The sequence below is a fragment of the Acinonyx jubatus genome, chromosome D4, assembly GCF_027475565.1.
Source record: "Acinonyx jubatus isolate Ajub_Pintada_27869175 chromosome D4, VMU_Ajub_asm_v1.0, whole genome shotgun sequence".
NCBI lineage: Eukaryota > Metazoa > Chordata > Mammalia > Carnivora > Felidae > Acinonyx > Acinonyx jubatus.
The window spans coordinates 61,821,505-61,845,826 of NC_069391.1; the positions used below are offsets into that span (position 1 = coordinate 61,821,505).

Sequence of the window (24,322 nt, forward strand, 5' to 3'; positions counted from 1 at the left end):
ACGCTTGGATCCAGAGAATCCGTTCTACTAGTCTTCTGGAAATTTTCTGGGTTATTTAGGCAGGTGTGGATGGAATCTAAGTGACCCGCAGGACGCGGTGAGCTCAGCGTCCTCCTATGCCGCCATCTTCCCAGAAGCCTACAGTATCTTATTTAAATCCTTACACCACCTTCTGGTTTAACAGAAACTTTTTATCATTAATTATGATAGTATTGAGTCTTGAAGTGAAATGTAATTAGAACTGGATTCTATGTATGAAGATACAGGATCTCTGCAGTATGTTATTGTAGTATCATGGAATTGTAGACCACAAAGAGACATTACCGATACTTTTCTGAATGTGACTATAATTTGGTAGGTCAAATTTGTCTTAAACCTATAAAGATATCCTTTGCAAGTACTCCATGCCACAGACTCATGTGCAGCAATTTTGTTAGAGTTCTTATTGGCCAAGATGCTGCTTCTTCAAAAATCAGAATAGTAGTTTCTTAGTTGTTAGCCAAATTTCAACAAAGAAGAAATTTAATGGTGCCAGAATACACACTTGAATTCTGTCTCAGAAAATTATACAAATAGTATCATTATAGTGTTTATTAACAAAGTTTTTTCCATTTTAATATTTCTCATAATTTCCCTAATTAGTATTACTAGTTGCTCTACTAACAATTTAATACTAAGCTTATTATTAGGGATGATTTACACTGTTTCTACAGCATTCCAAAGCAGAATATTAGATGTCCATATTAAATTCCAGCAAAATTGTAAGGGAAATCATTTCAGCACCTCTCAGCATTCTCACGGGGAATAAGGTGGTGGTGACTGTTCTGCAGAGAGTTTCTCGTAGGCAGGTGGAGCATTGGGAACCTGTGAGAATGAGAAAGGGAGAGTATGGGCTTGGCAACAGTGCGTATGTTCTGGGAGAGGGTAGAGTTAATGGTTAGCATCATAACTATGCTATTTCTCTGGACAGAAACTTGTAAGTGTCCACAGGCTTCCCAAAATCTCAAAAACTTATTTACACCTGCATTACCTTTGTCAGTTTAAGTCCCAAGCCCTAGCTAGTGAGTTCTTGAACACTGTTTTTAAAGCCACTAATATACATTACATTTATACCACATAGATACATCCTTGTGTATCTTGTGTATCTAAAGGCCAGTGCTATCATCAGTATAGCAAAAATGTGCCAGGCCTTTATTTAATGCTCAAAATTTAGAATTCTAGAGTGTTTTCATTGTTTTCATGTTACAGGTTGGAAAACTGAGGTTAAGTCACTTGTTCAAGGTCACACAATTTCACAGCAATTTGGCTCCAGAGTCCATTCTCTCCACCATTATGATATACTGCACCTATACCAGTGCACACAATAGAAATAGAGTATACCACATATGAGATTTAAACATTTCTAGTATCCACATTACAAAATAAGAATAAACAGGTAAAATTAATCTTAATTATTTAATCCCACATATCAAAATATCATTTCAACATGTAATTGATATAAAAATCATTAATGAATTATTTATATTTTTTTCTTCATACTAAATCTTTGAAATCTGGTATGTGTTACAGCACATTGTAATTTAAACTACTTTGGTACAAATGCTCCATAGCCACATGTGGCTAGTGGCTACCCTTTTGGACTGCACAGCTCTATACAATTAATAACAGATGCTTTTTTTTCTCTCCTAGATATATCTATATTCAGAAAAAGGCAAATATACTGAAAACATAAGACAAAAAAGATATTGTATGCAGAACAAACTTCTTCCTTTGGATCTTATACACATAAGATCATTGACCTAAAAAATCTGAGTAAAAGAGGACATGATTTAAGACAATTTCTGGGCTTCCCCATTTTTATCTTTGTTATTGTGTTTTTTGTTTATTTGTTATGTATTTTGTTCATTTTTGTTTTGTTATGTTTATTATGTTATTATGTTTATATATACATGTGTATATATATATATATATATATATAACATAAATTTTACCATTTTAATTAACATTTTTAAGTGTACAGTTCAGTAGCATTATGTATATTCATATTGTCCTTGCTTTTTAAATTGGAATAATTTTATTCATTTGAGTTAAAAACAGCCATACAGAAACACCAAGATATAGGATCTCAACCTACCACAGGTTCACAATTATTCTCTCGAAAAGGCAGCTTGCTATCCTGGTGACCAAACCCCTCACGTGGACATCTCCTTGTTAAGGTACTTCGAGTGCCAGTGTGAATGCTTTTGTCCTGAAATGTGCATGCATGAAGGTCAGTGGTTGAGAAAAAAATAATTGAGTTCAATAAAGAAAAGAGAAGGAAGTTGAAATTTTAAGAATGGGTTTTAATCAGGATGCCTGGGTGGCTCAGTTGGTTGAGCACCCAATTCTTGATCTGGGCTCAGGTCATAATCTCTCAGTTTGTGAGATGAAGCCCCATGTCAGGCTTTGTGCTGACAGCACTGAGCCTGCTTGGGATTCTTTCTCTCCTTCTTCCTCTACTTCTCCCCTCACCCTGCCTCTCAAAATAAATAAATAAACTTATAAAAAAAAAAAGAAGAAGAAGAATGGGTTTTAATCTTGGTTCTGCCACTTATGTGCAGTGTGTTTCAGGCTAGTAGTCATTTGCCTGTCTGAATTCCAGTATTTGTGCATCTGTAGTATGCACCTACCTCTCAGAGTTGTAGAAATTAAAACTAAAGGTAAAGCACTTAGTACAGTGCCTGATACCCATTAGTTCGTCAATGAATATTCTTGAAGGGAAAGAGAAAAAGAATCAATCTAAAAAATGAACCTCAGAGAATGATTTTGAGTGGAGGTGGTCAAAGCTAGTGAGGTATCTCAGTGAGAAAAAAACTTTTGAGAAACTTGGCAGCAGGGACACACTGACTATTTCTGCCTTCCCCATAATGACAGCAAAATATCTTTAAAATGCTACAAACGCATATGTTGTGGTAGAAATACTGTGGTTGTAGCCTGAGCTTCCAAGTTAAGCTGCAACATGATGACTAGTCAAGGAATAAATTATGCACCCTGAGTTATCATGGGGAGGGGTGGGTGAAAGCTTAGTTTGGTGCTTTGCATAGGTTTACAAGGTGATATTCTCCATCCCTAGAATATAATAACAACAAATTGTGCAGGACAGAGAAACATACCCAAGTGGGGACTTCAGGAGTGGTCCCCACCATAGTGAGGTGGAATATTTCATCACTGACATAGTTTAAAATTACTAGCACATTATGATAATAAAAAGCATAGTTTTAGTTGCTTTTATTTTTGTTAAATTCTCCATAGTGGTGGTTCTCAAATTTTAGCATGCATCAGTATTACCTGAGGGCTTGTTAAACCCAGATTGGCAGACCCACATCCAGACTTTCTGACACTAGGGTGAGGCCCATAATGCGCATTTCCAACAAGTTCCCAGGTGATACTGTCAAAACTGATGATCCAGGGTCACATGGAGAACCAGTGCTATGCAGACAATGTGCCTCTTTATTGCCTGCCCCCAGGCAACCCAGCTCTATTCAGATCCTTAGAAGGAGCAGGCAGGTAATGCTAAGGGGGAGGAAAGGGGCCAGGCGGGGGCCATAGAAAAGGAGGGAGAGTGTCTCATCTAAAGGGACAACCACTATATAGCTGCCAGTTTTTGCTAGATCTCTTGATTTTTAAAAAGAAACTGGAAATTGAGATTTTTATGTAACATGCTACTTTTAAATTTTAGTACCTAATTCAATTTTTTTTTTTAATACAGTCCCAAACACCAGTGAACCAAATCTAGCCAGTAGGGCATTAGCAGTATGCATTCTGTGGTATTGGCTGAGAGGGACTGGAACAAGGAGGCTGTGAGGATGTTAGCAGTTCTTCAGCCTTTTCTGCAGACTGTGGCTAATCATTGGGGTCTACTAGGTTGGAAGAGGGCATTAAGGCAGGTTTCTCAGGGAGAAGTGGAGAAGTGTTTGAAATATCAGTGAGATCAGGCCAGACATGGATTGGGCTGATAACTACACAGTCTGCAGACTGTAAAGAAGTAGTTTTCCTAGACTCTAGTCTGAAATTATTATTGATGTTACCCCCTGGAAGGATATATGTGCAAAGACCCTAATCTTGATGTGAGGATGCAGGAAGTTTCTGCTCCCCTCCCCAACTCGCAGCCCACAGGTAAGGTATTTAATGCCTTTTTTCCCTTTACCTCAATTATCACTTTTATTCTTTTTCTTCTTTGTAAATCTCTCACCTGCTATAGGATAGGGGCATGATCCACTCCCCTAGTTCACTGCCAATTCTATGCACTTGTACTGAAACTTCAGCATTCGATTTAAAAGGCATCTTCCTGGGGATGCCTGGGTGGCTCAGTCCATTAAGTGTCAGACTCTTGATTGCAGCTCAGGTCATGATTTCACGGTTCATGGGATCGAGACCCGCATTGGTCTCTGCACTGACAGTGTGGGACCTGCTTGGGATTCTCCACCTCCCCCCCTGCCACCGCCTCTCTCCCTGTCTCTCAAAAATAAATCTTTTTAAAAGGCAGCTTCCTGGGTCCCACCACCAGAGAGGGTCCCAGAATCTGCATTTTAGCAAGAGCCCCAGTGCAGGGGCCCCTGATCAAGCACTGAGAAACACAAGTGAAACATGAGTGTCAACTGAGCTGTAGCAGGGGCCTTGAAATTCTCCAAGAAATTCTCCAAGAATCAAAAAGCATTTTGTCCTAAACTTTCAAGTGAAAGGTAAAGTTGGTAAATACAAAAACAACTTCCATCCCTTTATAAATCATTTTCCTGCAGAAACAAATTGCTGCAAAAAGCACTCTTTTCTTTCAAAAGATGTTTTTCAGGGGCTAAAGGGAGTTGTGAGTCAATGGAGACACTTTAGGAGATCTTAATTCCAACCAACCATGCTACCATTCTATGGTCAATGGAAGTGGGAAAGTAAACATTTCAAAGCTTAAAGCAGTTTGCTAAAGGTGGAGTAACTTAGCTACCTGAAGCTTGCATTTATTGTCATTTATGTCCTTTGTTTTCAAAATGAAAAAAAAAAAGAATCACTGAAGAGAGGCAGGGAGGATTTATTTAGTACACTATTTTACATAATTTTGCCTAAATTTCTTAGACTACTGATCCCCAATCCAGCTTTTCGGGAAATATGAAAGTCTCGAAACAAGATTTTAATATTAATTTAAGAAGTAGGGGGCACCTGGGTGGCTTAGTCGGTTAAGTGTCCGACTTCACCTCAGGTCATGATCTCATGACTCATGGGTTTGAGCCCCACATCAGGGTCTGTGCTGACAGCTCAGAGCCTGGAGTCTGCTTTGGATTGTGTCTTCCTCTCTCTCTGACCCTCTCCTACTCATGCTCTGGCTCTCTTTCTCTCTCAAAAATAAAAATAAACATTAAAAAAAAATAAATGACAGCATTTTTTTAGGTGCCACAGGAACCAGAAAACTTAAACACAGCTCCATCTCACAAAAATTCCAGAAACTACAAATCACTGATCTAGTAAGGTTGAACTTAAACCTTACTAAGCAAAATGTTCACAGTGTCTGAGCTTATGACATTAAAGACTCTCTGTTATGGTTTAATTGAGTTTAAGATGGGAGTTTTGAATCAGGAAGGAAAAAAATCATTGTATTTTAGTCCAGTGGCATCAAGCCAATTACGAAATGGTTGTCAACATATTGAATTTGTAGAGCTTTTACTCCTTGAAAGAATTAAATCATTGTGTGTTTTTATATACAAATATAGAATTAAATAAACATATGGAAGAAAATATATATTAAATAAAAACTGATATATATCATATATATCACATGTGCCTAGGTGTAGAATACAGTAAATGAGGCTCAGAGAAGTTAAAATCTAAGGTCATCAAGCGAGTCAATGACAGACAATGAGACCAAATCCTGATGCCATACAATTGGGTGACTGCTATGGGCCAGGCACTGGAGGTACAAAGATGAGTAAGAAATATTCTCTGTCCCAAGACATAAATGGAGGAAGGATAAGGGGTGGAGGAGGCAAAAAAAATTAATAACCAATTGCAAAGCACTATTAACTCTGTACTAGAGGCACAAATGGAATTCTGTAGCAGAGAGCAAAGTCCCTCCCTAATCTGTTGTGAACAGCCACAGAGAAGTGTCATATGAACACAAGATCCATCCCTAATCTCTTATGCCAAGGCTTTCCTATGGTACTTGGTTTGGGATCTTATTCAGACTCATAAACTTCCTTCTTTCCACTAAATGTCAACACACGGGAGGGCTACTACTGCTCAGTGGCCGTGTTGGCCCCCAAACTTGCACTGTATTTCATGATTTGTATTTGGACACTCTGGCAAGATGGGCATTAGGGCAAGGCGCACATGGGAGTGCCCAAGCTTCCTGGCAAGGAGAATTCAAAGCTATACATGTTATCTTCACCTTCCCTTCTTCAGACTGCCAAGCTCCAAACCCCACTCTCACAACCGTCCTCTCCATCACAGAACCTTTTCTTCTAAATGAAGTGTTTGCTGAATGAGGAACGGGACATTCCAACATCTTCTGTAAAGATAATTTTTTCCATTATGTATCAACTCAGAAGTTTTCAGATGTGTAATAATAAAGGGAGAAATGGAGAGAAGTGTGGAGGGACAGAAAAAGAGAGGGTGGAGGAGGAAAGAGAGAAGGGAGAAGGGGGAAGTGAGAGAGACATTGCAACTTTCCTTTCATTCCATTGCTCACTATGGAGAGAGACTTTGGATGCTTAAGAGCTAAAGTGCTACTTGGCTTTTAAGTGAGACCTGTAGTTCTAATGGTTTAAGATTCAATTGATGTTTCCCATGTGTGGAAGACACTACTGCCCCAAGACTGGACTGTGTAATTTGTTAGCTTCCTGTTCATGTGGGTAAAGAAGAAAAAAATCTGTCAAAACTACATTGGTCATCAAACGAGAATGGGCTCTGTTAAAAACCCAGCGGTCCTTTGTGCTGCTGAGGGGTGGATGATTTCCTCATTGTACTTATGGCTGTATAGGTCCTAGGCATGCTGAATTTCTTGGTATAACAGAGTTAGAAGAACCTGGAACTCCCAGGCGAGGCAGCAAGGTGAGATGAGCAAGCCACTAAGTTGAAGAACAGAACCAGTGAGAATTCCCAGAAGGATTGATAAGATCTGGAGCATCTCACATGCCATTGTTTGCTGTGCAAGAGTATCAGGACCTCTGTCCTTGCACCACACAAACTATCAGTGCTCAGCTACATACACAGCCAAGTACTCAGGTTTGCTGTGAATCAAATCACTGAGATGGGCCAAGTTTCTGGTTGGGGTTCATGCCTAGGTAGAAGCAAAGAAGACTTGAAAGAAGTATAGAGAAAGACTCATCAGAACCAGAGAGGAGAGCTAGAGGTGATCATGAGAATGTTATCTCATTCTCCAGAAATTCAAAGAAAGAAAGGGAAGGGTATCCTGGATCCAGAGGGATTCCAGCAGTGGAAACTTTACTAACCCTCAAGCTTCTGTATCCACTTCGTCTTCTACAATACCAGCAGCCAATGAGCAGCAAAATTCCCAGGACTACGGTCAGGATTCCAATCCCTGCAGCCCTGGCCCAAGAGATAGACAAATCCATCTGGGTACAGAAACCTTGCTCCAGATTGCGATGAACATGCATCAATCTTCAATCTTCACAGGAGTTTTTCCAGCCCAGAGCAACACCTCCCAGCCCCCAAGTAGTTTCCTACCCCATACCACACTGAACGCTCACCAGGCCTCCAGCATCTGTAACCAGGAACAGGAACTTCTTTAAGAGTCTCTCAGGTGTGTGCCCACAGAAATAGGGCTAACTGGCATGGCCTAAGCACCCAAGTTCCAGGCACAAGAAGTGCAGTAGCAACAGACCCTTACATAAACAAAGTATTTACTGAGACTGAGTTATCTTTTCTTTCCATAAGGACTTATTTAAAACATTTTCCCCAACTATTAGTCCAGAAAAAGGATTGATAATTAACATTGACTTAAGACCTACTCTAAGCTGGATGCCATGATGAACATTGTACATATACTAGATTATTTAATTCTTACAACAATCCTGCAAAGGAGGCATCACCTATCATCCCCATTTCACAGATAAGGAAATAGATTTAGAGGTGAAGTGCCTTGCTGATGATCATACAGAGGGTAGCACAAGATGGAGCCAGGATTTAAACTTGAGTTTATCTCATTTGTGTTTGTGTCTTTTCTGACCCAAACTCACCCCTTTATTCCTTGTGCATGACTAATAAATTCATGTTCAAAGATTCAGCACCACCCACCCCTCCCAGGATGATGGCAACCAATCCTGTCTTCTCTTATACGCAGCCCTGCAGTGGTAATCAGCAGTGTGCTTACCTGTCTCTTCTAGGAGAGGAGGTCCCAAAGGAGTTTTTTGGTTTTTGGTTTATGTTTTAATTTGTTTCCTCAGTGCCTACAAAGTGTCAGGCACATTGGTGTTTCAAAAAAATATTTCTTGAAGATGGATGGATGGATGGCTAAGTGGACAGTTGGATGGATGGCCAAATTAATAAAAAATGAACAAATGAATTATGAGTGATTACAAATTCACATCTGCAAAATGAATGAACCATTGAATGCCTTTTTTAAGATAACTATTTATAAATATGTGGATTTGGGGCATAATGCTAGCCCCAACGTCATTATTTTTACTCATTTACAATTGGAACTGAAGACCTGAAATACCATCTTTAAAGATTCATCTTTCCTTTGTCCTAAAAGCTTAATATTCTGTTACTTTCACCTCTTGTGGGTCATTGACACTCTAGTGAGAATGAGGGGATCCGCGACTTTCCACAGAGTAGGTTTTGATTGGGGATAGAGAAAAGATAGTGAAGAGGAGAAAGTATTTAAAGCAGCCACTGAGGACTTAGGGCTGGCACATTCTGACTGAAGGGGTGGATGTAGGGCTTGTTGGATTTAAAGGTCCCCAAGACTGTAACTATTGCATGGGGATGTCAGAGCCTAGCCCAGCTGTTAGGATATGTGTCTCATGTTTATACTCCATTACACAAGATGCTATCTGGCCTCTGCTTGCTTCAGGAATCCAGTTTAGAATCACCAAAGACTGAACCAGATGGGTCAGTGCTTACTGCTTTCTCTGTTCTCACCTAAGTGACCTGGAAAAGATATTTTAGAATTGAGCTGGGACTAGAGCCCAGGGGATGCTGAGACAAGCAACCTTATCTCTCCAGACTGCTTGGCTGCCAAGTCAGAGATGCCAGCCGACTTGACTTTGGAGTCAAGAGACTCTAAAGATGTTCAATAAGAACCTCCCAGCTGGCCAGGCATGGGTTATTAAAAGATATAACAAGGAGGCTCAGTGCTGGGGAGAACTGTCTGAGCTGAACCTAGAGCAAACCTGTAGCTTCACTAAGAATGGAACTTCACTAAGATTGTAGCAGGATGCAATCCGGGCATCTAAGCCAACCTTTTGAGCCCTGTGTCCAGTGGCCCATGGGAAGCATTAGTTACCACAGAGGCCCTGGAAACAGTGACTGAGGCTGTGCTTTCCCTGTATAACACTGTCAATTAGGTGGCATCGGCCTGATTTTCTACATCATAGCATGATCAAAGTGGAGAGTGCTGTGACTTGCTAAAGAAAGGCTCTGCAGAGCTGGGTGATTTATAGGAGATTGAGCATCTGAACGTAAATCAAGATATAGCTGAGGCTTCTCCTGGACAGAAGCCCTGTAACATCTACCTGACCACCTCCTTCTCAAGGCTGCTGAGGCATTAAGTCTATTCTGTCCATCTCTAAACAAGATGGATGACAGTGCCGGATAAAAACTCTGACCTAATTATGCAGGCCAGTCCACCTATTTTGTGGATCATGAAGCTGAGACCTACCAAGATTTATCAACATCACCACCAGCTTAGTGGCTTCTCTGCCATTCATTGAGCACTGATTTGTGCCATGCATTGTGCTAAGCACCCCACATATAGACTTTTATTTCATCCTCACATCCTCACATTTAGTCCTCCGAAGTAGATATGATGTTCATGTCACAGCTGATATCCCTAACATTTTAAGGTGGTAAAATGCCCAAGGCTGCACAACTAGTAAGTGAAAGAACCAGCATTCACAGTGACTGGCCTAAGATATCCAAGCAGTGCCTTTCCTTCTATATCATTCTTTCCTGCCATATCACCCTTTCCTGAAATGAAGCTTTCACAAGAAGCATTCAGTGGGTTCTCATGACTGAAGGCAGCTGATTTAATTCCTAGCATGCTTGTGCTCTAATTTCACCCACCAAGTCTGTGGTCATCCCCTTGGACATCTTGACACAGACGGAGCTCTGTTCCACTTCTTTATGCACAGTCACATTGCATTTACACACATCCAGTGACTGATACAGTAGTGGAAAACATCAGGATATGCCAGACACACCAAAAGAATCCACTACCCAGCTGGGCAGGGCTCTCTAGAGTGTCATTCAAATGCCTCCTGCAGCAGAGTCACATGAGATGCTTGTTAAAGTGCCAACTCTGTGCCCCTACCCCCAGACCTATGAAATCAGCCTCTCTAGTGGCAATGACTGGAAAACTGCAGTTTAAAATCTCCATAAATTACTTATGCCCTTTCAACTGAGAGAACCCCTCAACCTCTCTTTCCTGACGTTTCACAGTGATACAGTTTGTTAAATCATTATACAGAAGCTGAAACAATATCCTACCTAATATGTGTACCCCCCAAATACCCCAAAGAGTGTATTTTTGCTCTTCAGACATTTTTTCAGAAGATCTCCCCATCCCAGTTCCCCACTGACCACGCAGGAATGTTAGAGAATCCCACTAGAGTCTTCTAAGGAAATGCTCCCAGCCTAAATTCTTCCTCAGTCCCTTTAATGGATTCTACATCTTGCTTGCCCCTGCTAGTTCACTCTAATAAAGATTTTTAAATAGTTCTTTTCCAAGGGAAAGCAAGTTTTCAGTAAGTTCTGAACTTAAGAGATAGTCCAAATAAAAACCTGGTACCATTTTTTTCCTGTTGGAGTCTCCACTCAGAGGGTGTAAACTGACCTCCCACCAATCTTGCCCACTCTAGTACATGTAGAGTGTGTCCCAGGAGACTGTCATCCCGTTACAGCACTTATGTTTGCTAAAATTATTCTTGAACCTAATTATCCAAAAGACTGTAATATTTTTCCAAAGACAAGTATAGTGTCTTGGACTGATTATGCATTGCTTAGCACTTAGAAATGCTGAATCATATAAATACTTATTTTTAATTAATTCATAATATCAAACAGCTTTCCTTAGGATAAATTATGATGCAGAATTATAACCACCATCTTCACCCTGGAGTCAGTCTGCAGTTGGAGTCGCACATACTTGCCCTTCATTCTCACTAGCTCTTTGGCAACTCGCCTTTGTTCTGTCTGCAGACCATCTCTAGGAGCCTGAGTGGGTTAGACATAACAAGGTTTGAGGAAAGTGTCATCTTGCATCCAGACGTTTTCCATCCAGGGAACCTGTAGTGAAAACCTAATAGCCAAGGATACAGAAAAATAAATGCCAAGATCCAACTGATTATCATTCCTGTCTCCTTGCCTGTTTGGCCTCAGAGAAGCTTGACTGAGCCCCTTGTAGGATCATGGGGGTTCCTCACTTCATTATCAGGGTTTTTACTCTCTGGAGAAATGAACACTAGAGAGATTTACTGACAAGGCAGGTGCTGGTGGAAATCAGCAGGCTGTGTCAGCAAATGGCAAACTAGAAACCCCCCTGGGTTCAGTTTTGAACTTACTCTTCAGTTGTGATGTAGGAGTGGTTGTGCCCCTTCTTGGGGTAGCCAAGAATGAAGTAAGCATCTTCTTTTGGCATCTTATGGGCACAGTTCACAGGATACCTGTATCAGGGGCACACAGGCATCATTTAATGCATCCAGAGCATCTCAGCACTTCATAAAGATCCACAAAGACATTCTCTCCGGGTGGACATTAATAATATCCAAGACCCTCTGGTTTCTCTCTGGGAAAGGATTTGTACTTGCTTTTTTCATTGATATCAAGTGGAGATTGCTCAAGGTTCTAACCACTTCTACCAACTGAAACAAGTTCAAAGAAGAAACTACAAACAAAAGCAAACAACAACAACAACAAACTTTGAGTTATTATTCTGGGAGGAAATGCTCATCATTTGCCTTCAATGTGACTCTATACCATAAGCTTGTAGAGAAAATTCATTTTTATTTATTCCCTACTTTCCTTGGCACAAAACTGGTTAATAAAAGGAGGTCTCTCCAAAGGTATTAATTTCATTTCAATCTTTGGCCAAATAGATGGTTATGATGACATGAATATGTGGCTGAACACAGCATCCTCTTTCTCCCTCATTCAAGTCTCAGGAATAGGGCTTAAATCTGTTTGTGTATATGTCTTATAATATATATTTTAATACACAATTTTAAGCCATAATACAAACAAATAGACAAAAGCTCATGAACTATGGAAGTCATGATTAAAGTGTGCTGATTGGAAACCAACAGTGGTTTCTCTTCTCTCCTTGCTATTATATGTATTTTTCTTCCCTCTTATTCTTATGAATTTCAAAGGTCTGATAATAGAGTTATATTAATGAGCCTGCTTAAAATAGTAGGAGAGAAGTGGGAGAACAGAGGGGGAATTCACCACATGAACACTTTACACTGGGGCATTTTGTGCATAATTTTTCCTTACCAATTGTAAGAAAGAAATTATAGTTGAACTCATGATCATCTCAGGTAAATAACGTAGGGGTGAGCCCTGTGCTCAAAATTACAGATACAAAACTTGATTCTGCATTAAATTGTTTTTGTAAATCTATGTAAACCTCTGCAAACAGTATAGGGACAACAAATATACCTCATCTCATCTCACTCAAACCAAGAGAAGCAGTCTTTCAAATGACAAGAGAATACACACACAGAATCAAAATCAGTATGTAGCCTGAATGATTGCTTTGCCTGGCTCTCTTCTTTGCTTTTTGGCAGTCTAGAAACAGGACCTAGGAAGAGACTTCATGAGCCCTCAGTAGCTGAAGACTTACATGCACTGAGGAGAAATTTTGCTGACAGCCAAGCAGCAGGGAAGCAACGAAGGAGGGCAAAGGAGCCCACCAGAATCCCCCAAAACCTGTTCTCTTGGGCAAAAACAATGGTTGAGAAGGCCATGCTCTTACCTTCCTGGATGGGATTGTTCTGTCTGCTGGCTTGCCCTGTGTGTGAAGATTGCTTCTCTGACTCTTAATCTTTTAAATTTCTTTTCCTGATCTCCAGTCCCATGTTAGTCATGAGTTTGGATTTCTGACAGGGTCGCCTGTGATTGCTTAATTGGCATGAAAGAAACTGACTTCATTCCTCTCCTCAAAAAGTCATTTCTCACTTTGGCCTCTGTTTTCCCCAATCTCAAGATTTCCTTTTAGGGAAGCCACTTATTTTATTTGTTTGTTTGTTTATTATTTAACATGTTTCTTTTTAATGTTTATTTATTTTTGAGAGAGAGAGAGAGAAAAACAGAGTGCGAGTGGGGGAGGGGCAGAGAGAGAGGGAGACACAGAATCTGAAGCAGGCTCCAGGCTCTGAGCTGTTGGCACAGAGCCCATCACGGGGCTAGAACTCCCGTGAATAGCGAGATCATGACCTGAGCTGAAGTCGGACGCTTAACTGACTGAGCCACCCAGGCACCCCTTGGAAGCCACTTATTTTAAATGTTGGTCCGTCTCCCTTAAGGTTGCTAGATAAAATATAGGATGCCCAATTATATTTGAATTTCAGATAAACACTGGATAATTTTTAATATAACTATGTCCCATGAAATATTTTTTTAGCATAATTATGCCCCACTTACTGGATAGGACATATTTTTACTTAAAAAATTAGATGTTGTTTATCTGAAAATATACCTGGGGACCCTATACCCTCCCTTATCCCCACCTCAAAGACTTAAAGAGCCTTTAGGCTCAGACCTGGAGACCATCTAGTCCCACCTGGTTCTGATCAAGAAGAGGAAATAGAAGATACTTTTTAAAAAATTTATCAGGGTTTTATTTATTTATTTTGTTAGAATTTAGTGATTTATCACTTATATTTAACACCCAGTGTTCATCCCAACAAGTGCCCTCCTTAATGCCCATCACCCATTTAGCCCATCCCCCCAACCAACATCCCTCCAGCTTGTTCTCTGTATTTAAGAGTCTCTTATGGTTTACCTCCTTCTCTTTTTATCTTATGTTTCCTTCTTGTCCCCTATGTTCATCTGTTTTTTAAACTCCACTTATGAGTGAAATCATATGATATTTATCTTTTACTGACTGAGTTATTTCACTTAGCATAATACACTCTAGTTCCATACACATTGTTACAAATGGCAAGATTTCATTGTTTTTGGTCGCCAAATAATATTCCATTGTATATATACACCATATCTTATTTATCCATTCATCAGTTGATGGACATTTGGACTCTTTCCATAATTCGGCTATTGTTGATAGTGCTGCTATAAACATTGGGGTGCATGTTCCCCTTCGAATCAGCATTTTTCTATCCTTTGGATAAATACTTAATAGTGCAATTGCTGGGTCATAGGGGAGTTCTATTTTTAATTTTTTGAGGAAACTCCATACTGTTTTCCAGAATGGCTGCACCAGTTTGCATTCCCACCAGTGGTGTACAAGTTTTCCTCTTTCTCCACATCCTCACCAACATCTATTGTTTCCTTAAATTGTTAATTTTAGCCAATCTAGCAAGTGTGAGTTGGTATCTCATAGGGGTTTTGATTTGTATTTCCCTGATGATGAGTGATGTGGAGCATTTTTTCCTGTGTCCATTAGCCATTAGTCCGTTAGGGTGTCTTTGGAAAAGTATCTGTTCATGTCTTTTGCCCATTTCTTCACTGAATTATTTGCTTTTTGGTTGTTGAGTTTGGTAAGTTCTTTATAGATTTTGGATACTAACCCTTTATCTGATGTGTCATTTACAAATATCTTTTCCCACTCCGTCAGTTGGCTCTTAGTTTTGTTGATTGTTTCCTTTGCTGTGCAGAGCTTTTTATTTTGATGAGGTCCCAATACTTTATTTTTGCTTTTGTTTCCCTTGCCTCCGGGGACTTATCTAGAAAGAAGTTGCTGCGGTGGAGATCAAAGAGATTGCTGCCTGTTTTCTCCTCTAGAATTTTGATAGTTTCCTGTCTTACATTTAGGTCTTTCATCCATTTTGAGTTTGTTTTTATGTGTAGTGTAAGAAAATGGTCCAGTTTCATTCTTCTGGCATGCTGCTGTCCAGTTTTCCCAGCACCATTTGCTGAAGATATTGTCTTTTTTCCATTGGATATTCTTTCCTGCTTTGTCAAAGATTAGTTGGCCATACATCTGTGGGTGCATTTCTGGTTCTCTATTCTGTTCCATTGATCTGTGTGTCTGTTTTTGTGCCAGTACCCTACTGTCTTGATGATTACGGCTTTGTAATAAAGCCTGAAGTCCAGAATTGTGATGCTTTCAGTTTTCAGGTTTGTTTCTGTTTTTGTTTTTGTCAGGATTGTTTGGCTATTCAGGGTCTTTTCTGGTTCCATAAAAATTTTAGGATTGTTTGTTTTAGCTCTGTGAAGAATGCTGGTGTTATTTTGATAAAGATTGCAATGAATATTGCTTGGGTAGTAGCGACATTTTAACAATATTTGTTCTTCCAATCCATGAGCATGAAATGTTTTTCCATTTTTTGTGTGTCTTCTTCAATTTCTTTCATAAGCTTTCTATAGTTTTCAGTGTATAGATTTTTAACCTCTTTGGTTAGGTTTATTCCTAGGTGTTTTATGGTTTTGGTGCAATTGTAAATGGGATAAATTTCTTGATTTCTCTTTCTGTTGCTTCATTTTTGATGTATAGAAATGCAACTAATTTCTGTGCATTGATTTTACATCCCGTGACTTTGCTGTTCTAGCAGGGTTTTTTGGTGGAGTCTTTTGAGCTTTCCACATAGAGTATCATGTCATCTGTGAAGAGTAAGAGTTTGACTTCTTCCTTGATGATTTGAATGCCTTTTACTTCTTTTTGTTGTCTGATCGCTGGGACTAGGACTTCCAGCCCTACGTTGAACAACAGTGGTGAGAGTGGAGATCCCTGTTGTGTTCCCGATCTTAGTAGAAAAGCTGACAGTTTTTCCCCATTGAGGATGAGATTAGTTGTGGGACTATTCATATATGGCCTTTATGATATTGACATATGTTCCTTCTATCTCTACTTTTTTGAGAGTTTTTATTAAGAAAGGATGCTGTATTTTATCAAATGCTTTTTCTGCATCTATTGAGAGGATCATGTGGTTCTTATCCTTTCTTTTATTGATGTGATGTATCACTTTAATTGATTTGCAGATACTGAACCAGCCCTGCATCCTAGAAATAAATCCCACTCGGTCATGGTGAATAATTGTTTTAATGTATTGTTGGATTCTATTTCCTAGTAGGAAATAGAAGATCCTTAAGGCCTCCTAAAAACTTCCTAAGCTCCCTGATTTCTCTGTGATATATTCAAAGATAATTGTCTCCTGGGCAGAGTGGGTTCTGTGCATTTGCAAGGGGCAGACAAAAGTTTCTCTTTGAAGGTAGATATGACCTACCTAGTATCTAACTGATTTGACCTGGCATTATAATCTACCCCAAGAGTCAACTGTGTATAACCCAGAAGCGTGTCTTAGGATAGAACAGTTACCTACCAGCTCTCTGTAACTGTTGTGGAGAAACAAAACACTCAACTGAAAAAAAAGAATGTGATAATTCTTATCAGCTGAGGACTTCGATTAAATAACTACTAAGGTCACTTCCCCATAATATCCAAGGTCCCCACTACTTCCTTATCCTATGGCTTTCCACTTTCCATTTTAGACTGTTCTGTGTGAGGGCATTATCAACCTACTGGATACTGGATAATCATCACTGGAAATGACAAAGGAGAGAAAAGACAAAAAGGAGAGAGAGGGGGTTTGATCCTTATTAGGTAAGACAGGGAAAGCCTTTCTGAAAAAGAGGAAAAATGTAAACTGAGATGTAAGTGACAAAAAGGAGTCAGCAAAGAAGTCATACAAAGATGGAGGAAGAGGATTTCAGATAGAAGAACCTGAAGCAAAGGCCCTGAGGCAGAGTAACAGAACATGAAATAGTCTGGATTCCCAGAACTGAGACTGATTCAGTAGATTCTGTACATGCATCAGGAAGAATATAAGCCCATTGTGTCAGTGGATTTGAGGAAGGTGACTTTAACCTGAGAAGCTTAGGGTTATGCCCAGTAACTCCCAGACAGTCCTAGTGGTGGGTGCAAGTCTAGAAAGAAGGATGCAATTCTGAGCCAGGAAGCCAAAGGTTTGTGCTAAGCTGGATTCCTCAACTAAACTGGGCCCCTGCATGATTGGTGGCAAGACCAGAGAAGGAGGTACTGACTTGGATCTCAGGGTAAGGCAAGCTCCCAGGTCTTGTTTAAGTCCCCTGGTGATGGGAACTAATTCAGGGACCTTGAATTTGCCCAGGTATTGTTCCAGCGTGGATCATGCAAGGCAGCTAGCATCATCCCCTGCCCCAGAGAGAGCCACAGGACCAGATTCGGCACACTGGGGACACTACAGCCTGTTTGGGGACATACTCTCCCACTCATCCAGTTTTTGAAGCTCAGAAAGAGAGTCTTGATCAGATCTTACAGGGACATCTCTTTGGGTCTTTGAGTGGCTTGCAGCTTCTGATGTGTCCAGTCCTGTCAGGGTGAAGTGCCAAGGATGAGCTGGAGTGGCTTCTTCAAATAAGAGTTTCCAGGGAACCTCAGACTGAAAATCCTACCACATCCTGTTTCCTGGAATTACCCCCAGAATTTCCTTTTGACCAGGCTTCTAGTCACTGTCCTTGGATTGGCCTAGGCATCAGTCTCTGCCCCCAGAACCAACCCAGGCCCTACTACCTTCCACACTTCCCATAATGTCCTTTCTTCCCCGGCAGTATAGCTCCAAGTCTAACCACAGGGATTCTAGAGTCCAAATTGTCTGTACTTCATCTCTTCAATCTGTGTGACCTTGGGCAAATCATATACTTCTTGGAGCCTCATTGCATGAAAAAGTAGGGCTAATAATAAATAGGATTTACTTCCTAGGTAAGTTATGAAAGCTAAAGGAGATAATGCTTACCATGTGCTTAAATACCTTAAGCATCAAGGGTGAGCTGTTACTACAAGGCTGCCCCACCCATTACTCTTCTGGCCCAGCTAAAATCTGCCTTTAGTTTGGATGTGAGGTTGCAACTTAACCTGCCAGTGTCCCAAAGTTAGCTTGCTATCCATTGACTCATTCTCTGCTGCCCCCTGGTGGGCTTTGACCGCGTCCCCCACCCCCGCCCCCGAACCAATGGTCCACCTGATGAAGCAGCTGAAGACTGGCTGCAGAGATGCCTCTTCGATCTTTTCAAAACCCTCCTGTTCACAGTTTAGAGGCCAGAATCCTTTTTACTCATCCTCCTTAGGGCTTAGAATCTTCTTCAGTGCTTTCCACAAGACTGTGAGGTTTTGTTCTCTCACATACATCCCATCAGAAAATGCTAGAAGGTTATAAAATCCATCACTGTAAATAGGAGTTGATGCTGCTTCCCTTTTGTAGGAGAAGCTGAATAAATAGAAATGGTATTTCAGAAGGTAGAGAAGGCAGGTAGACATATCTGCAGTGATTGAGGCAGGCTGTGAACAGTGCTCCTTTCCTATGCACTGTAGGGTCTTGGACCTAGACAGAATGACATGGAATCTCAACTCCCATTATTATCTGTGTGACCTTGGGCAAATTATTTAGCTTCTCTGAGCTTCAGCAGCCTCATCTACAAAATGGGAATAAATAATAATTACAAAATCTCTATGAGAATTAAGTGAGATGATAAAATATGTAAAATCACCAGTGCAGTGCCTGGCAAGTTCCTGGCATGAGAAAGGCTGATGCCTCTGTGGATTTCCCATGAATATGCAAACAGCCTTGAGAGGGAGGGATAGTGGATTAAGCCTATGAACTCATGTTCATCTGTGGCCTGAGTGCTGCTACATTCTAATCAGCTAATAAGTTATTTCTCATTACAATAAAGGGAGTAAAGGGATGTCAGATGAAGAAGTTCTGAAGGTGAAGGGGCATTGGGGAGGTGGAGACAGGAACAGAATGAAGGCATGTCTACATGGGGGCTAATGGGAATGCCCTAGCCTGGGTATGCCACAGCCTGGAGGTAACTACAGGACAACAGGAATTCCCCCACTCCCTCAGACATCTAAGAGCAAGAGTCAGCTTCTGCCAGCCACAAGCTGGACTCTCGGAAAGAAGTCGGGAGGACTCTGTCAACTCCCCTCTCCACGGGAAAGTTGTTCCAAGAGAACTAGTGTCAGCCCCTACATATGCACAGAAGCTGGCTCAAGTGTCAGAACAATCGCCCAGTCCCACCCTCCTTTTTAATGGTGATCTAGTTTTCTATTATTTTTTTCCAAATTTTTATTTAAATTCTAGTTAGTTAGCATATAGTGTAATATTAATTTTAGGAGTAGAATTTAGTGATGAATCAATTACATATGACATCAAGTGCTCATCATAAAAAGCGCCCTCCTTAATACCATCACCCACTTAGCAGATCCCAAACCAACCTCCCTTCATCATTCTTCAGATTGTTCTCTATCCTAAAGAGTCTTTATGGCTTTCTTCCTTCTCTCTTTTTCCCCCCATTCCATAGGTTCATCTCTTTTGTTTCTTAAATTCCACATGAGTGAAATCATATGTTATTTGTCTTTCTCTGACTGACTTATTTTGCTTAACATAACACATTCTACTCTACCTCCTTCCACATCATTGCAAATGGCAAGATTTCATTTCTTTTTGATGGCTGAGTAATATTCCATTGTATACACACACACACACACACACACCCCACATATTTATCCATTCATCAGTAGATGGGCATTTGGGCTCTTTCCATCGTTTGGCTGTTGTTGATAATGCTACTATAAATATCGGGGTTCATGTACTGCTTCAAATTTGTATTTTTGTATCCTTTGGGTAAATATCTAGTGAAATTTCTGGGTAATAAGGTAGTTCTATTTTTAGCTTTTTGAGGAAACTCCATACTGTTTTGCAGAGTGGCTGCACCAGTTTGCATTCCCACCATTAGTGCAAGAGGTTCCCCTTTCTCTGCATCTTCAGGAATACGTGTTGTTTCTTGTTAATTCTAGCCATTCTGACAGGTGTGAGGTGGTATCTCATCATGGTTTCGATTTGTATTTCCCTGATGATGAGCATATTTTCTTGTGTCTGTTAGCCATTTTGATGTCTTCTTTGGAGAAATGTTTTTTCATGTCTTCTGCCTATTTCTTCTAAGTTATTTGTTTTTTGGATGTTGAGTTCAATAGGCTCATTCAATAGGCTGTCTTTTAGTTTTGTTGATTGTTTCCTTCATTTTGAAGAAGGTTTTATTTTGATCAAGTCCCAGGAGATCATGTTTGTCTTTGTTTCCCTTGCCTCCGGCAATGTGTCTAGTAAGAAGTTGCTCTGGCTGAGATCAAAGAGGTTGCTGGCTGTATTCTCTAGGATTTTGATGGTGTCTTGTCTCACATGTAGGTCTTTCATCCATTTTGAATATATTTTGTGTATAGTGTAAGACAGTGGTCCAGTTTCATTCTTCTGCATGTTGCCATTCAGCCTTCCCAACACCATTTGTTGAAGAGACTATTTTCTTTTTCACTAGATATTTTTTCCTGTTTTGTTGAAGCTTAGTTGGCCATATATTTGTGAGTCAATTTCTCGGTTTTCTATTCTTTTCCACTGATCATTCTGTCAGTTTTTGTGCCAGTACCATACTATCTTGGTGACTATGGCCTTGTAGTGTAGCTTGAAATCTGGAATTGTGATGCCTAAAGTTTTATTTCTCTTTGTCAGGATTTCTTTGGGTATTTGGGGACTTTCCTGGTTCCATAAAAAATTTAGGATTCTTTGTTCTGCCTGTGAAAAAAATTCTGGTGGTATTTTGATAGGGATTGCAATAAACATATAGATTGCTTTGAGTAGTATAGACATTTTCACAATATTGTTTGACAATCCATGAGTATGGAATGCTTTTCCATTTCTTTGTGTCCTCTTCAATTTCTTTCATAAGTATTCTATAGTTACAGAATATAGAGCAATAGTGGCACAAAAACAGACACTCAGATCAATGAAACAAAATAGAGAACCCAGAAATAGACCCACAAGTGTATGGCCAACTAATCTTTGACAAAGCAGGAAAGAATATCCAATGGAATAAAGACAGTCTCTTCAGCAGGTGGTGCTGGGAAAACTGGACAGCGACATGCAGAAGAATGAACCTGGACCACTTTCTTACACCATACACAAAAATAAACTCAAAATGGATGAAAGACCTAAACGTAAGACAGGAAGCCATAAAAATCCTCGAGGAGAAAGCAGGCAAAAACCTCTTTGACCTTGGCCACAGCAACTTCTTACTCAACACGTCTCTGGAGGCAAGGGAAACAAATGCAAAAATGAACTACCGGGACCTCATCAAAATAAAAAATTTATGCACAGCAAAGGAAACCATCAGCAAAACTAAAAGGCAACCGACAGAATGGGAGAAGATATTTGCAAATGACATATCAGATAAAGTGTTAGTATCTAAAATCTATAAAGAACTTATCAAACTCAACACCCAGAAAACAAATAATCCAGTGAAGAAATGGGCAAAAGACATGAATAGACACTTCTCCAAAGAAGACATCCAGATGGCCAACCGACACATGAAAAGATGCTCCACATCCCTCATCATCAGGGAAATACAAATCAAAACCACAATGAGATACCACCTCACACCTGTCAGAATGGCTAACATTAACAACTCAGGCAACAACAAATGTTGGCAAGGATGCAGAGAAAGAGGATCTCTTTTGCATTGTTGGTGGGAATGCAAGCTGGTACAGCCACTCTGGAAAACAGTATGGAGGTTCCTCAAAAAATTAAAAATAGAATCACTTTATGACTCAGCAATTGCACTACTAGGCATTTATCCACGGGATACAGGTATGCTGCTTTGAAGGGACACATGCACCCCCATGTTTATAGGAACACTATCAACAATAGCCAAAGTATGGAAAGAGCCCAAATGCCCATCGATGGATGAATGGATAAAGAAGGTGTGGAAAATATACAATGGGGTAATACTCAGCGATCAAAAAGAATGAAATCTTGCCATGTGCAACTACGTGGAGGGAACTAGAGGGTATTATTCTAAGCGAAATTAGTCAGAAAAAGACAAATATCATATGACTTCACTCATATGAGGGCTAAGATACAAAACAGATGAACATAAGGGAAGGGAAACAAAAATAATATAAAAACTGGGAGGGGGACAAAACATAAGAGACTCTTAAATATGGGGAACAAACAGAGGGTTACTGGAGGGGTTGTGGGAGGGGGGATGGGCCAAATGGGTAAGGGCCATTAAGAAATCTACTCCTGAAATCATATGCTGAGTAATTTGGTTGTAAACTTAAAAAATAAAATAAATTTAAAAAATTAAAAAGAGCTAAGTTTTCCTAACAACTTTACAACCCTAAACAAAAAAAACAAAAAACAAAAAACAAAACAAAACAAAAAACGAAAAACCAGAGCAGAAGCCTGACACTCCTGCTTACTGCCCTCAGCCAGAGTGAGTCCCCTCTTTTATGTCTGGAAACAGCACAAAACTTTGGTGCAACCAATCTTTCTTGTGACCCAAGGGATCTTCAGACCATGCTGTCACTCTTGGGATTCTTCCCTGCTTCACCACTTGAGCACCTTTAAGCTGGGCACTTCCCCATGGTAGCGGATTTCTAAAAGTTCAGATTTTGTGCTCAGCTGCTTATATTATTTTGTAGTAGCCTCTGTAAGCAGGCTTCCTCCCTGCAGCCATATCCAGAGAAATATCTTCCACCATAAACTCTCTGTACCTCCCGCCTTCCAAAAGGTAGTCACTTTTCTCTTGTAGTTTTGCAGTTTTTGTTCTCTCAGACCTCCAACTGATTTCTTCAATGTTGAGAGTGATTTGGTAACTATCTAGCTATGTTCAAGGGATAAGATAAGCTAAGGGTCTCCCTACTCCTCTGCCATCATATCTCCTCTAGATCTTCTTGATGGATAGACCCCTTAATTATGATATAATGCCCTTCCTCATCTCTTGCTACAGTCTTCGGTTTAAAATCTAGCTAGTCTGATATAAGTATGGTTAGTCTGGCTTTCTTTTGACATCCATTAGCATGATGAATTGTTCTCCATCCCCTCACTTTCAATCTGCAGGTGTCTTTAGGTCTAAACTGAATCTCTTATAGGGGGAATATAGAAGGATCTCGGTTTTTTTTTTTATTCATTCTGATACCCTATGTCTTTTATTTGGAACATTTAGTCCATTTATATTCAGAATGATTATTGAAAGTTATGAATCTAGTGCCATTGTGTTTCCTGTAGAGTGGGTGTTTCTGGTAATGTCCTCTTGTCCTTTCTCATATTTGTTGCTTTGGTCTTTTTTTCTTTTTTCTCCTCACAAAGAGTTCCTCTTAAAATTTCTTGCAGGGATGATTTAGTTGTCATGAAATTCTTTAGTGTTTGTTTGGGAAACTCTTTATCTTTCCTTCTAGTCTGAATGACAGCCTTGCTGGGTAAAGAATTCTTGGCTGCATATTTCTCCCATTCATCACATTGAATATTTCCTGCCACTCCTTTCTGGCCTACCATTATCTGTGGACAGATCTTCTGTGAACCTGATCTGTCTTCCCTTATAGGTTTAGGACTTTTATTCCCTTGCAGCTTTCAGGATTCTGTCCTTGTCTATTTTGTGAATTTCACTATTATATGCCTTGGCTATGATCAGATTTTGTTGAATTTAAATGGGAGTTCTCTGTGTTTCTTGGATTTTGGTGTCCATGATCTTCCCCAGATTAGGGGAGTTTTCAGTTATAACTTCTTTGAATAAATCTTCTTCCCCTTATTCTCTCTCTTTATCTTCTGAGACTCCCATGATATAAATGTTACTATGTTTTAAGTTTCTGAGTCCCCTAAGTCTGCCTTCAGGGCCCATGACCTTTCTTTCTCTCATCTTTTAGGTTCGTTATTTTCCAAAATTTTATTTCCTATACCACTGATTCCCTCCTCTACTTCATCCATCCTCATTTTTATGGCTTCCAATTGAGATTGCATCTCAGTTACAACATTTTTAATTTCAGCCTGATTAGATTTTAGTTATTTTATCTCTGCAGTAAGGGATTCCCTTGTATTTTCTATGTTTTTTTTCAAGCCCTACTAGTATACTTATAATT

At 39.9% G+C, this 24,322-nt stretch overlaps 1 protein-coding gene across 2 annotated transcripts; it reads right to left on the reverse strand.

The window, feature by feature from the left end:
• Nucleotides 1–534: 534 nt before the first annotated feature.
• MLANA (melan-A) lies at nucleotides 535–13,265 on the reverse strand. 2 transcript variants are annotated; one of them, XM_015083468.3, is made up of 5 exons: nucleotides 13,178–13,265; nucleotides 11,766–11,867; nucleotides 7,473–7,569; nucleotides 2,135–2,248; nucleotides 535–864 (listed from the first exon to the last, which is right to left on the reverse strand). In XM_015083468.3, the coding sequence occupies exons 2-5, from the start codon at nucleotides 11,840–11,842 to the stop codon at nucleotides 796–798; spliced, it is 357 nt and encodes a 118-aa protein (XP_014938954.2). In that variant the 5' UTR covers nucleotides 11,843–11,867; nucleotides 13,178–13,265; the 3' UTR covers nucleotides 535–795. The 2 variants fall into 2 exon arrangements, 1 of the variants encoding a protein (XP_014938954.2); XR_008291197.1 differs by lacking the exons at nucleotides 2,135–2,248; nucleotides 7,473–7,569 and having other exon boundaries at nucleotides 558–864; nucleotides 13,178–13,211.
• Between the last annotated feature and the right edge of the window lie 11,057 nt (nucleotides 13,266–24,322).